This window comes from Calidris pugnax, unplaced genomic scaffold, assembly GCF_001431845.1.
Source record: "Calidris pugnax isolate Ruff unplaced genomic scaffold, ASM143184v1 scaffold407, whole genome shotgun sequence".
NCBI lineage: Eukaryota > Metazoa > Chordata > Aves > Charadriiformes > Scolopacidae > Calidris > Calidris pugnax.
The window spans coordinates 483,385-498,175 of record NW_015091179.1 but is presented as its reverse complement, the minus strand read 5'-3'; the positions used below and the strand labels follow the sequence as shown (position 1 = coordinate 498,175).

Sequence of the window (14,791 nt, the reverse complement as noted above, 5' to 3'; positions counted from 1 at the left end):
GAGCAGTGTATGTATAGGTGCAGAGATGCCCTACACATCTCCTGTGTAACAGGAGAAAATTCATGCTAAAGCAAATCAGTACTATGCCTTCTGCCAGTCTTTCTGGAGGTCTAAGCCTGTAACAGCTCTAAAAACAATGGTCCCTAGTATTTGGGGACCGCAGACCTCTCTGTAGCTCATCATCCCTCGGGATGTTCCTTATTAACCTTTTCCCTTTTCACTGAAAGCCCTCTAACAGCAACATTGTTCTGCTGATTGATTGTGGTGAAGTAACATCCATCATGTGCGGTCACCATCAGGCATTCCTACCTCTAAGCACACCACACTGTCACACACTGTCAGATTGTTGCTTAAGTGGAGACCAAGGCAGGACCTGCTTTGTACAGCCTGACGCTGGGCATCCACCAGGGTCCTGGGGCTTTCTGTGGCTGCTGCCTCACTCTGCTCTGCTCCCACAGCTCCTGCAAACAGCAGAGGATGTAGCGAGGATGCAGGAGGAGCTGGAGTCTGCCCGCCCTCTCCTGGCACAGGCAGCCAAGGACACGGTGGCAACCATGGAGCAACTGCAGGTACCGTTGCTGAACAGCCCTGCGCTTTCCAAGTCTGGCTACTCAGACTAGACACAGGGCTTGGGGACGCCTTGCAGGGATTGCACAAAGTCCTGCTTGATCTGACAGTAAAAAGCCCTCAGATTAGCACAGCAGGTATCTAGGCAGAGCAGCGCTGCCAGCGAGAGGGACCTTCTGCTGGTGTCCCTGCTCTGGTGTTGGTCAGGGCCAGTCATAACCTTGCCAGTTGCTAACCTCAAGCCAGTTGCCAGCAGAAGCAGTGCCCCTGTCTGAAAGCACAACCCAGGGGTCAGTCAGCCAAGCTACCAGCTCCCTCTCCTCACTGGTTGACACTGTTGCAAGCACAGACTAGTGGCACTACTAACACAATCCTCAGGTGGCCCAGACTGTTGCTGCTGAAAGGGATGGGTCCCCCACATCCCAGCCCCAGGGAGATAATCCAGCTGCAGCCTGCCCCTGCTAACCCTGACCTCAGGGTCATCACACACCCTCTTTCATGCCACTCCAGAAGAGGGGACTGTCCTGTGTTGGCTGTCACTACCTTCCCTCTTTGTGTTCCTCCCTGCCTGTCCCCTGCTGTGGGATGGCCAGACTAAGCCAGAGGGATCAGAGACACAAACATCGTACAGCTCTGTAGGCAAAGGGGAAAGAGTCTGCAATCTCCCATGTTCCCACATAAGCAGATGAAGATTTGGCTGTATTCCCTGTTCCCTTTACACCTCCTGCTAGTGTTTTAACCCTGAGGGTAGGCAGAAGTGACAGTTTTAGAAACAAAACCCTCAGTGTATCTTCTTATTCCTCCATCTCCCTACGCATTTGCATCTCCATGCATCCTCTCCCTGTGCCCATAGCAAAAGTGGGTAGAGCAACTAATTCCTGCAGGACTAACAGCCAGAGCTGGAGCTTGGGGATGGTCTCTACAGGCTGACAAAAACCTTCTGCTGGTATGATATGGGGAGGGGATCCCCTCCAGCAGTTAGGCCCCAGCATGTCTCTGCTGGAAGAAGACACTGCCAGGAAGACCTGCCAGGACAGCTGTGATCCTTACCTAGCAGTGCTGAGCCATCCCAAAGGGGTGCTCTGCCTCCAGCATGCTTCTGAGGCTGTCTCTGGTGGTGCAGGTGGACACAGCTGTGGCTGAAGAGACAAGAATTGCTGTGCAGGCTGAGGAGAAGAAGGCCAATGCGAAAGCTCAGACAGCCCAAGCCATTGCAGATGATGCTCAGAAGGACTTGGCTGAAGCCCTCCCAGCCCTGGATGCTGCTCTAGCCAGCCTGAGGAAGCTTAACAAGAATGATGTTACAGAGGTAACTGGGTTGAGGGGAAGGGTGGCAGAGCTGGGTCTGGTCCTCTCGCTTTGTAGCAATTCCCCTTCTATGGGCTTGCAGCATCCCCAGCCTTTTCCAGCATCCCCAGCCATCCCCCTGGGCTCACGGTCTGGGCAGCTGTCCGTGCAGCTTCTCAGCTTCACTCCTCCAGAAGCAAAGAGTTTTGAAGGGAAGAGAGGAACCCCTGGGTTGTTCCTACACGTTGTTTCCAACTTGTGCCAGAGAGGGTGTTGTGAAGGGCTCACCCCATGGCACCTGTCCTTGGGGGTAGGTAGCAGGCAACCCCTGGTATTGACTGCCCAGCACAGGGACATATCTAGCAGCACACTGTCCGAAACAGCAGGCTCTTTTGAAAGGGCATCCAAGGCAGAGAAGAGGAAGAGGCAGCGGCTGGTGGGCTGACTTCAAGGAATACTGGCTTGAAATAGGACAGTCAGAGAGAGGAAGGTGATTCTGAGCCTGACAAACATCACAGCTCACAGACAAGAGAGCAAACTCAGCAAGTACAAGGTTTCACCGCACAGAGTGTGACAGCTGTGGAGGGGAGGAACAGGCTTATTGCTCTGCAATTGTAAATAACTGACCTGTTTATTCCCCACAAAACATGCAAAACTCCTTTCCTCAGAAGGTGGGGAAAGACACAGTGTCAGTTCACTGCCCCCAGCACCCATTCTCTGGTAGAGCTGGCATGAAAAGTCACCTCTCTATACAATGTTTCCAGTGCCAACTCATGCGATACATCAATTTGTTACGTATCATCTAACCCACCCACCAACTTCAGGAAAATCTTCATTTAATGAATAAGCTCCCTGCTGCTTCTAAGCCCAACTGTGTTCAGTGGGAAGGCCTGAGATTGTCTCCTGCTGGACATGGCAAGGACGGTCAACCCTAGGAGGAAAAAGCAGGAGTCATCCTTAAGGGTCCTGACATCCCACAGCCATCTCAAGGGTGCCACAGTAGCACTCCTAGCTGCCCACTTGAGGAGAGACTCAAGAAGTCCCTCCACAAGTGCTACAGACCAGCCCATGGGCTGCAGCACTGCTCTGGTGGAGTGCAAGACAAATGAGAGCTCACAGAGCAAGGGAGAAAGCCTGCCCATGCCCCGTTCCTGTATGGCCTCCTCCCCAGGGCCATACAGATCTAGCTCCTATGCCAAGATATCTCCAGTCTGTCAGATAAACCTATCAGAGCAGGCTTTTTCAGCCTACCAGTAGTTTGCTCCGTGCCCTTTCTGATAACCAGCTTTCCCTTCAGATACCTCTGCCCTTCTTGCCGGTGCATTACGTCCTCCAGATGTCCTACCTCTGGTCCCAGTCTCCCCTGGGCCAGCTGAGGGATGAGCACCCCCTCTCAATGAGAGCCAAGCCAACTCACTGTCTCCATTTGGGTTTTGAAGGTACGAGCAATGCAGCGGCCTCCCGTCGGTGTGAAGATGGTGATTGAAGCTGTCTGCATTATGAAAGGAGTCAAGCCCAAAAAGGTGCCAGGAGAAAAGCTAGGCTCCAAGGTGGATGACTACTGGGAGCCAGGCAGGGGCCTTCTCCAGGACCCGGGGAAGTTCCTGGACAGCCTGTTTAAGTACGATAAGGTAAGTGGTGGGTGGCAGAGGGAGGCTGGGATCAGGTATTGCCTCACAGGGATCCTTCTCATAGTAATGAAGTTTAGAGCTCTTTGTGGGCAATACCTTTCAGCAGCACAGAGGATGAGGACGTGTTTGGCCTGGAAGCCCTCATGCCAGCTGGTAGCACTTCATTGCCTTGGGCAATGGGACCCAGACACATGGGTCTTCACCTTCTGTCCCTCTGCTCCTTCCATGTGGAGGAGCTGGATGGAGGCAGTATGGGAAGGGACTTCCCAATCCCACAGCTGTGCCTCCTGAGCCTCAACTTGATTCCTCTTGCTCCAGTGTGATGCCTTAACCACCCTGCCCAGTCCTGGTGCAGGCTGCAGCCACTGGGGAAAGCCCTTTGAGACCCTGCACAGTGAGATCTCTAGCACCCTCATCACCTATCTCCTTTCTCTCCCACTATTGCTTGCAGGACAACATTGCAGACTCTGTGATCAAGGCCATCCAGCCCTACATTGACAGTGAGGAGTTTCAGCCAGCTGCCATCGCCAAGGTCTCCAAAGCTTGCACCTCCATCTGCCAGTGGGTGCGTGCCATGTACAAGTACCACTTTGTGGCCAAGGTTGTGGAGCCCAAGCGGGTAAGAGGCAGCGTGACTCAGTTACTCTCGGTGTTAGGGAACACAGAACTAGCAGCCCCCTTCTGCAGGAGATGCTGAGGGTCACCACGTTCAGGATGTCATGTTCAGACCAAGCCTTAGCAGAGCCAAAGCCCCAAAACTTGTTAGCATTAATAAAGTGGAAGAAATCAGCCTAGAGTATGCTGAGACAGAAGTGATACCTTGTTCTTAGTGCTGAGTTCCTGGCTCAGCAGGAACTGGACTTAGAGCAGCATTCCCACATCTCACTGATGTTTCAGTCTTAATCCTTTCCAGGCCTAGCTATTTCTTTATTATTATTATTCTGGGGCAAGCGGAAGAACCTTTCTTTGTCTTCACCACTGGGCCACATCCTGAACTTGTGTAAGCTGGCACAGGCTCTTGGCTTTTTGGAGCCATGCAGAAATGTCTTCCTCACCCCTACCTTTATTCCTGGCCTCGAAGGACATCCCCCTGCAGTTACACTGGTCAACCTTTGTCATACTGGGAAGTGTCTCAGTATCACCTAGTGCTTTTATGGAAAACCAGCTCTTGCTCCAAGGTCTCTGGTTTTTGGGGGAATAACCTGGCCACATGCTCACCATTTCCTTGTGCATCTCCCCAGAGAGCCTGGCGGGAGGCAGAAGAGGACCTGCGTGCCACTCGGCAGGTCCTTGAGGAAGCTAAGGAACGCCTAAGAGAGGTTGAAAGTGGCATTGCCGTGCTGCAAGACAAGTACAAGACATGCATAGCCAAGAAGGAAGAGTTGGAGATGAAGTGTGAGCAGTGTCAGCAGAGGCTGGGACGTGCCGATACGGTAAGGGACAGAGCTGGGTTCTGCCTGCTTACATGGGACAACCTGATCTCAGCAGCACTACAGGACTGGGGAAGCTAAGCTAGGCACTGGTGTGAAAAGCTGCTGTCCTCCTGTGCACAGCTTCTTCAGCTAGCAATGAGTCTCCAGGAGAGCTGAGAGCAGCCCCGTAATCCCAGAATGAAGTGCTCAAAGCTGGGGACAGATTCAGGATATGGCAGAGGTCACCCTGCAACCTCTGCTCACCATCACTTGCAGCATTACCCAGAGAGCAGCAGGTCCAGGACACGAGGTTAGACCACACAGCAGCTCTCACGTGTGCAACTTATCCCACAGCTCATAAACAGCCTGGCTGATGAGAAGGTGCGCTGGCAGGACACTGTGGAGAGCCTGGATTACAAGATCAACAACATCACTGGGGACGTGCTGGTTGCAGCTGGCTTTGTGGCCTATCTGGGCCCTTTCACGGTAGGTGTGGAATGTTCCCCACAAGAGGCTCAGTCACCTGCTCTGCTCTCCTGGCACCTTGCTGGTGCTGGCTATACCTGCTGGGAGAAAGGATCCTTCCTGGATCTCTCTCCTTTGTGGCAGAGGCTGCACAGGGTCCCATTTGAATGGAAATGGGAGGGTTTAGATGCTCCCAGCATCTAGGAGATGCAGACTGGCTGCAACTAAACCAAAGGCAATGATGGTGCTTCTCACGGCAGGGTCACTACCGTGTAGCTCTGTGCAACGAGTGGCTGAGGGAGCTGTCAGAAAACAACATTCCTCACACTGAGGAGCCCAACCTGATCAGCACCCTTGGAGACCCTGTGGAAATCCGCTCCTGGCAGGCAAGTTGCAGAAAAACCTGACGCACCTTCAGGTTGAAGGTGCCACAGGCAAAGGCTAAAACGCTCCGCTCACCGCTTGCTGAGATCACCTGTACCAAAGGATCACCCCAAACCAAACAGCCCAACAACAACCAAATGCCTCCACACTGCAGAGCTGGAGTTGCTGCCAGGGCTCCTCGCACAATGAGCAGGAGAAGACCTGGCAGCATCCAGGGCAGCAGCAGCAGCTCTGAGGGCATCAGGCTTAACCCATAAGACTCCCCTTTGCAAGCCCCAGGCTTACAGCAAAGCCCTGGCCATAGCCTGCCCAAGGCTAACCCTGCCAGCAGAGCTCTGTGTCATGGCTCAGCCCCTTCAGGCAGCAGCTCTGGACTCAGCTGCTGTTAGAGATACCCTCCCTGTCATCCCCCACCCACCACGCTGGGACCACACAGGGGCCAGGGCAGCAAGGGCTTCTCTCTGGTCAGCTGTCTTGTGCCACCCAACAGCTTTTTTTTTCCCCCATTAGATTGCTGGCTTACCCAATGACACCCTGTCTGTGGAGAATGGGGTCATAACACAGTTCTCCCAGCGCTGGACTCACTACATAGATCCCCAAGGACAAGCAAACAAGTGGATCAAGAATCTGGTAAGAGCTGTGAGGAGGAAAGCCAGGTCTGCAAGGACAGGGGAAGCAGCTCCCTGTTAGGAGTTGTCCAGAGCAACCTCAGGCTGTGGGCTCCAGAGCTGCAAGATCATTCCCACTATCCCAGCCCAGCATCCCCAAAACCAGACAAGCTCCACATCCATCTTCATCCCAGGTGGACTTCTCTGCTTGGGGAAATGGGCACAGGGCAGGAGCAGGGCCACTATAAGCAACTGAGGCATTGGATTCCCATTCAGGTTCCCTAGTAGCATTCTGGGGGCCTTGCATCCTTCACCACACCCGAAAACACACAGCACACCACTGGCATCTCCCATAACAGCCTTCGGTGTCCCTTGGCCAGTTCTGGGGGCCTTGCATCCTTCACCACACCCTAAAACACACAGCACACCCCTGGCATCTCCTGTAACAGCCTTTAGTGTCCCTTGGCCAGAAGGGATCAGGGTAGCCTTACCTGGCTAGTGAGAACAGTCCCTGCTGCTAGAGCATTGGAGACACAGACCAGCACCTCCTCTTTCCCAGAAGAAGGCCATGCACTACCCTCTTGAAGGGTCAGGCAGCAGGCTCAGGCAGCTGCTCCTGTTTTGTACCCCAAAGGCTTTTCCCACCCACCTTCTCTTACTTTGCTGGCAAACAAGCTCTGGGTTACTGGTGTGGGGCTCTGTAGGGGCATGGCCCTTTGAAGGAGGTTCTCCCCCTTCCCTCTCTTCCTGCTGCCTTGTTGGGCTGCCTTTAGTGCCTGGTGCCATGGGCTAAGCTTGCCAAAATAGCCAAAAATCAGCTGAGCAAGAAAAGGTAATATTTCTGCTGCTCTGGGGAGCTAGATCAGCCCAGTGAGATGTGTACCATGCACCAGAGCTGGACGTGAAGGTGGGCAGGACACCCCAAGGACCCTGCCCTTCCCTGCTGCCTTTCAGGAGAGGGTGAATGGCCTGGAGGTGTCCAAACTGAGTGACCGGGACTTCCTCAGCAGTCTGGAAAACGCCATTACCTTTGGGAAACCGTTCCTGCTGGAGAATGTGGGAGAAGAGCTGGATCCGGCCCTGGAGCCTGTCCTGCTGAAACAGGTTCTGTGCCTCACCTTGGCAAGGGGGGCAGTGGGTGCCGGAGAGGGTGAATGGCCTGGAGGTGTCCAAACTGAGTGACCGGGACTTCCTCAGCAGTCTGGAAAACGCCATTACCTTTGGGAAACCGTTCCTGCTGGAGAATGTGGGAGAAGAGCTGGATCCAGCCCTGGAGCCTGTCCTGCTGAAACAGGTTCTGTGCCTCACCTTGGCATAGGGGGCAGTGGGTGCCTGGCCGGGCTGGAAGGGGGTATCTGGCTGAGGTGTGGTGGGACTCGGTGGGTTTGAAGGTTTCTCTGGGTAGGCAACGCTCACGTGGATCTTCTGTGCTCATTTATCTTGGCCAGGGCTCCAACATGTCAGCAGCCTCCCACACAGCCCTGTCTCCTGCCAGCAGGCATTTTGTCTTATCCTGGCAGGGGCTGTGTTCAGGTTCAGGCCTTCAGGCAGCTTTGAGCTCCTCTGTCCAGAGAATATTCAGACTCTCTCCTCACCACGGAGAGCAGGGCGCCACGGGGTGCCTTCCCTCACAAGAGGTAACCATCCCAGTCTTCCTCTGTTTGTCCCTCTCTGGTACAGACCTACAAACAGCAGGGCAGCACGGTGATGAAGATGGGGGATGCGGTGATCCCCTACCATGAGAGTTTCAAGATGTACATCACCACCAACATGCCCAACCCTCACTACACCCCTGAGGTCTCCACGAAGCTCACCCTCATCAACTTCACCCTCTCACCCAGGTACCTGCTTACCCCCTTAGCTGCCCGTGATGTTGAGCCTCATTCATCACAGTCCTCAGGCCTTCGAGCCTATTATTGCCCCCACCCTGACTTCCATGGCTTTTGTTGCAGTGGCTTGGAAGACCAACTGCTGGGACAAGTGGTGGCTGCGGAGCGGCCTGACTTAGAAGAAGCTAGAAACCAGCTAATTGTTAGCAATGCTGAGATGCGTCAGGAGCTGAAGAAGATAGAAGACCAGATCCTGTATCGGCTCAGCACTTCTGAAGGAAACCCCGTAGATGACTTAGAACTCATCAAAGTGCTGGAAGCATCCAAGCTGAAGGCAGGGGAGATCCAGGTAAGAGGTGGAGGTGCTCTCTCCCCGCAGCTGTACATCCCCTGCCAACGCTGCACTATCCAGATATCTCCTCTGTCCCCCAGGCCAAGGTAATGGTGGCAGAGCAGACAGAGAAGGACATCAACATGACCCGCCTGCAGTATGTGCCCGTTGCCATCCGCTCGCAGATCCTCTACTTCTGTGTCTCAGACCTGTCCAACGTGGACCCCATGTACCAGTACTCACTTGAGTGGTTCCTCAACATCTTCCAAATGGGGATCAGTAACTCTGAGAAAGCAGGTACCTGCCCGGGACACCTCTCTCCCATCCCTTCCTTATTCCACGTTCCTGGCTTAGTGGCAGCAGAAGTGGGGACACCTGCAGCATCCAGACAAATGTCCGTGCTTGCATTGGCTCTCAGCGTGGGCCAGAGCTGCCCCTACATGTGCCCACACGAGGGAAGGGAAGATTTGGTTTCACAGGGGTTTCTGTGCCTCATCTATATTGAGAGCAGCGTCTGCTCTTCCTGGGCAGGGTGAGGGTGTGCCTCCCTGGCCAGGCACCACCATCTGACACGGAGAGCACCCTCCACACACACCCCCAGCACTCACCACCCTCATCTTGTTGTTGCCTTTTTTCCAGATGACGTGAACGACCGGATCGTGAACATCAACACCTACATCACCTTCAGTCTGTACATCAACGTGTGCCGTAGCCTCTTTGAGAAGCACAAGCTCATGTTTGCCTTCCTGGTGTGCGTCCGGATTCTGATGAACAATGGGCAGGTCGATATGGTGAGGAAGTCACCTTGGTCCTTCGATGGGATCCCCTCAGAGCAACTCAAACCCAGCCCCTTCAGTCCCCTCGAACAGTGTGCTGGGGTGGAAGAGGAGCGTGTTCCCCGGGGCTGGGGGCAGGATTGCAGGCAAACCCGGGTGCTCTCTCTTCATTCAGATCTCAAACCTTTCCCCGTGTCTATACACAGAGCTGCCTGGCCCGAGTCACCTGCAGCTTTTGTGAGTTTGCTGCCAGGGTAGCAGGTCCAGAGGGAGCAGGCAGGGATTAGAAGACAGAGAAAAGTTAGTGGCAGCTGAACGGTGGTGTTGAACTCACCAGAGCCTACAGTTCATTTACTCCTTGACACACACACCTGGCAGGAGAGGCAGCTAGAAGGTTGCTGCAGGATTTTACTTGGATGTGGTGCAAATCCCCGTGCCTCAGGCTTAGGGAGGTGGACTATAATCCATCACCATGTCCTGTCCTGTTCCAGGATGAGTGGCGGTACCTGTTGTCAGGAGGGACCATAACAGAGATGTGGGAGAACCCAGCTCCAGCCTGGCTGTACGAGAGAGCGTGGGGAGACATCCTGGCCTTGAGCAACCTGAAGAACTTCTCCGGCTTCGCCAATGATTTTGTAGCCAACCTTGAAGCGTTCAGAGCCATTTTTGACAGCCCTAAGCCTCACAGGCAAGTGCCCCCTGCTTTGTTGACGTAGCTGTGCTGCAGCCAGCAGGTAATGGCATCATGGGAGGGCAGGAGGAGCTGACACAGCCAGTGCCATGCCACACAAGGCATCACCTTGTCTCCTCAGGGGTGGCCCTTGCCTCTGCATGTTGGCATGAGCCACACAACCTCTTAGCTCAGTAATACTTGGCACTTCCCTGGTAAAAGCAGCTCTGGTTTGCCTGCTGTTGGTTTCAAAGCTGTGGACAACAGCCTCAGCCAAGTGACTGGAAGGTCCTTGTCCCTTCTGAAACCCCAGTGGCTGCCTGCAGGCTTCTTGGGGAGTGCAGGTTCTGGCACATCCCCCCAAAATGCACCCGATTGCTTTGCAGAGAGCCCCTGCCTGGGAAGTGGGAGGCTGAGCTTGATGCGTTCCAGAAGCTGCTGGTCCTTCGGTGCCTGCGGGGAGATAAGGTCACCAACGCCATGCAGGACTTTGTGGCGCTGAACCTGGATCGGCGCTTCATTGAGCCCCAGGTAACCAGCCCAAAGGAAGTGGTGCTGGGGTCAGGAGAGGATCAGGAGCCCTTGGGCGGGCTGTAAATGGGCTGTCAGCATTTTCCAGTTGCAGTGAGAGTGTTCCTGCCTCTCTCCAGCTGCAGGGAAGGGCTGTACGGTGTCCCCACAGCTGGGGAAGTAGTTATGTCTTAGGTAAGGGTTTCAGAAACTCACAACAATTTATTGTCATTTAGACAATTATTCTCTCACCCAATGACTTATATCTGAAATATAAACAGATTTAATAAAATAAGACTAAATAATTAGTGTTAATAATACTAAAGAACCAGTATTGAGCCCAATACCAACATGAAATATACCAGCACTGTACCCAGCCCATTCCATCAGCAGGAACCTCTCCGTTCCCAGCAGGGTGGGTCCAGCACCAGCAGGAAGTTCTCTGGGAGAGAGAACTTTGCAGAAAACACTAAAGAACCAGTATTGAGCCCAATACCAACATGAAATATACCAGCACTGTACCCAGCCCATTCCATCAGCAGGAACCTCTCCGTTCCCAGCAGGGTGGGTCCAGCACCAGCAGGAAGTTCTCTGGGAGAGAGAACTTTGCAGAAAACTTTCTAATTTGTATTGAATGTGACGTTCATGGTATGAAGTAATCCCATTGGCAGCTTGGGTCAAGTGCTTGGGTCTCACTCCTCATCGTCCCCACACCTGGCAAGGCTTGAGAACACTGAGACCTTGAAACCCACACACCAGAGCTGCCTATAAAGTAAATATTTTTCATCCTGGCCTTGAGCAACCTGAAGAACTTCTCCGGCTTCGCCAATGATTTTGTAGCCAACCTTGAAGCGTTCAGAGCCATTTTTGACAGCCCTAAGCCTCACAGGCAAGTGCCCCCTGCTTTGTTGACGTAGCTGTGCTGCAGCCAGCAGGTAATGGCATCATGGGAGGGCAGGAGGAGCTGACACAGCCAGTGCCATGCCACACAAGGCATCACCTTGTCTCCTCAGGGGTGGCCCTTGCCTCTGCATGTTGGCATGAGCCACACAACCTCTTAGCTCAGTAATACTTGGCACTTCCCTGGTAAAAGCAGCTCTGGTTTGCCTGCTGTTGGTTTCAAAGCTGTGGACAACAGCCTCAGCCAAGTGACTGGAAGGTCCTTGTCCCTTCTGAAACCCCAGTGGCTGCCTGCAGGCTTCTTGGGGAGTGCAGGTTCTGGCACATCCCCCCAAAATGCACCCGATTGCTTTGCAGAGAGCCCCTGCCTGGGAAGTGGGAGGCTGAGCTTGATGCGTTCCAGAAGCTGCTGGTCCTTCGGTGCCTGCGGGGAGATAAGGTCACCAACGCCATGCAGGACTTTGTGGCGCTGAACCTGGATCGGCGCTTCATTGAGCCCCAGGTAACCAGCCCAAAGGAAGTGGTGCTGGGGTCAGGAGAGGATCAGGAGCCCTTGGGTGGGCTGTAAATGGGCTGTCAGCATTTTCCAGTTGCAGTGAGAGTGTTCCTGCCTCTCTCCAGCTGCAGGGAAGGGCTGTACGGTGTCCCCACAGCTGGGGAAGTAGTTATGTCTTAGGTAAGGGTTTCAGAAACTCACAACAATTTATTGTCATTTAGACAATTATTCTCTCACCCAATGACTTATATCTGAAATATAAACAGATTTAATAAAATAAGACTAAATAATTAGTGTTAATAATACTAAAGAACCAGTATTGAGCCCAATACCAACATGAAATATACCAGCACTGTACCCAGCCCATTCCATCAGCAGGAACCTCTCCGTTCCCAGCAGGGTGGGTCCAGCACCAGCAGGAAGTTCTCTGGGAGAGAGAACTTTGCAGAAAACTTTCTAATTTGTATTGAATGTGACGTTCATGGTATGAAGTAATCCCATTGGCAGCTTGGGTCAAGTGCTTGGGTCTCACTCCTCATCGTCCCCACACCTGGCAAGGCTTGAGAACACTGAGACCTTGAAACCCACACACCAGAGCTGCCTATAAAGTAAATATTTTTACAAATGCAGACACTAGAGTCTTCTAAAAGTGCAGCTTTCCCAAGCATTAGAAAATAAATTAGTCCTGTGTCGCTCAAACCAGGACGGAGGGATATCCTACCCATTTTCCACCAGTTAAACCCCACTGGGAGGGAACAGATAGTGCAGGCGTAGAGGGAGGAGTTTGACTGACAAATGGGAAAGTGGTCACTGCCCTGATCCTAGTGCTGCCGGAGGAGACCTCTACTAGGCCCTCATTGAACCTGTCACCAGTGTTGGTGCTTGGAGAGGAGCTGGAGGCCAGGCGGGGTGAGGAGGTGCTGCAGGTGGTGCCACGATGGCCCCTCTGCCCTGACCAACTCTCTGTGTTGCAGACCACTGACCTCTCGGTCGTCTTCAGGGACTCCACTGCCACCACCCCCCTGGTGTTCGTTCTGTCCCCAGGCACTGACCCAGCTGTCGATCTCTACAAGTTTGCTGAAGAAATGAAGTTCTCTGAAAAGCTCTCTGCCATTTCTCTGGGCCAAGGCCAGGTAAGCTGCCGGTGCTGACCTGGGGCAGCACTGTCCTCTTGACACTCCCAGCAATCCCACCGAGCTCCAAGGAGGTTGAACATCCTTGCAGCCCGGTGAAAACACCCTCTTGCCTCAGAACCCTCTCCCAAATCCATCTCTACTTATCCCATTCCTTCCACTCTCCCACACCATGACCCACAGGCCTGCAAAAGCTGCAAAAGGGCCCTCGCTGTGCCATCAGACAGCGAAGATCTCGCTGAGCTGTGGGGACAAAGCCAGGCTGGAGCTCTGGAAAGGGGTGCTTCACCCCAGGAGCTGTCTCCCTGTCCAGCTCAGCAGGGCACAACCCACGGTGGACCAGGATCTCTCTCTGAGCTCTTCTCATCTGCCTCCTCAGGGCCCCTGTGCTGAAGCCATGATGCGCAGTGCCATAGAGCAAGGCCACTGGGTCTTCTTCCAGAACTGCCACCTGGCCCCCAGTTGGATGCCTTCGCTGGAGAGACTGGTCGAGGGCATTGACCCCAACAAGGTGAGCTGTTTTACTGAGCACCTGCCTGCTCAGAGGATGACAGGCAGGAGGCTGGAGACCTGGGAGGAGCCCAGATCTAGTTCCATCCCATCCACAGGTTCCCCATAAAACCAGAGGGTCGGTGCAGGAGCAGCTGCAGTGGCTGTGCCTGCACCCTCTGAGAACTTGCTGCCTTCTGGACTTCCAGGTGCATCCGGACTTTCGCCTCTGGCTCACCAGTCTCCCGAGCAACCACTTCCCTGTAGCCATCCTCCAGAATGGCTCCAAGATGACCATCGAGCCCCCCCGCGGGGTCAAGGCCAACCTGCTCAAGTCCTATGTTAATTTCAGTGATGACTTCTTGAATTCTTGCGCCAAGGTAAGACCCAGGGTTGTGCTTTGGTTTGCTGTCCCCAGCCTGCACCTGCTCCAATGTGTGCTCTCCACCTGCGTGTGAATCCTCTCTGAGCACAGATCTTCCTCTCCACTGGAGACCTCACAGGCTAGAGGTGGATTAGGGGTATTTCTCATAAGCCTACATCTACTCTGGCAAGAGCCAGTTAGAAGTTTTGCTTTGAGAAACAGAAGCAACAGGACTGCAGGGCCTGGTGTAAGACACTTGCAGCTCTCTCTAAGTGAGGGAGCGGGTCCCAGCCTCCCCCAGCGCAGCAGCCTGGCTGAGGTCTCCACCTCTCCAGATGGCACTGCTAAATTAGAATCACAGGATGGGTTGGGGTGGAAGGAACCTTAAAGATCATCTAGTTCCAACCCCCCTGCCGTGGGCAGGGACACCAACCACTAGACCAAGTTGCTTGAAGCTCCATCCAGCCTGGTCTTAAACACCTCTTGGGTGAGGCAGCCACAGCTTCTCTGGGCAACCTGTTCCAGTGTCTCACCACCCTCGCAGTAAAGAAGTTCTCCCTACTAAGTAATCTAAATCTACCCTCTTTCGGTTTAAAATCATTACCTCTCATCCAGGAAATTGGCAACCCTCTTTCAGTTTAAAATCGTTACCCTCACCCAGGAAATTGGCTCATCTCCTCTGCCAGGTCCCAGCAGGAACTTCCCTCCTCCAAGGATGCCTTCTCCCAAACTGAGCACCTCTTCCCCTGCCCACAGGTCCCAGAGTTTAAATCCTTGTTGCTGTCGCTTTGCTTCTTCCACGGGACCATGCTGGAAAGGAGAAAGTTTGGGCCTCTGGGGTTCAACATCCCCTATGAGTTCACGGATGGAGACCTCCGCATCTGCGTCAGTCAGCTACAGATGTTCTTGAGCGAATACGTGGACATCCCGTACAAGGTG

The 14,791-nt window shown here is 53.7% G+C and overlaps 1 protein-coding gene across 1 annotated transcript in view; it reads left to right on the top strand.

The window, feature by feature from the left end:
* DNAH1 (dynein, axonemal, heavy chain 1) overlaps positions 1-14,791 on the top strand; it is a 68,259-nt gene that overhangs the window by 49,821 nt on the left and 3,647 nt on the right. Inside the window, exons 53-71 of the mRNA XM_014959406.1 lie at positions 459-569; positions 1,691-1,876; positions 3,294-3,485; positions 3,937-4,104; positions 4,727-4,918; positions 5,252-5,383; positions 5,623-5,748; positions 6,257-6,376; positions 7,309-7,458; positions 8,035-8,195; positions 8,307-8,532; positions 8,616-8,811; positions 9,154-9,305; positions 9,782-9,982; positions 10,351-10,491; positions 12,841-12,999; positions 13,379-13,510; positions 13,698-13,868; positions 14,609-14,788. Coding sequence (XP_014814892.1) covers positions 459-569; positions 1,691-1,876; positions 3,294-3,485; positions 3,937-4,104; positions 4,727-4,918; positions 5,252-5,383; positions 5,623-5,748; positions 6,257-6,376; positions 7,309-7,458; positions 8,035-8,195; positions 8,307-8,532; positions 8,616-8,811; positions 9,154-9,305; positions 9,782-9,982; positions 10,351-10,491; positions 12,841-12,999; positions 13,379-13,510; positions 13,698-13,868; positions 14,609-14,788 — 3,096 coding nt within the window. The remainder of the gene's footprint in view (positions 1-458; positions 570-1,690; positions 1,877-3,293; positions 3,486-3,936; positions 4,105-4,726; positions 4,919-5,251; positions 5,384-5,622; positions 5,749-6,256; positions 6,377-7,308; positions 7,459-8,034; positions 8,196-8,306; positions 8,533-8,615; positions 8,812-9,153; positions 9,306-9,781; positions 9,983-10,350; positions 10,492-12,840; positions 13,000-13,378; positions 13,511-13,697; positions 13,869-14,608; positions 14,789-14,791) is intronic.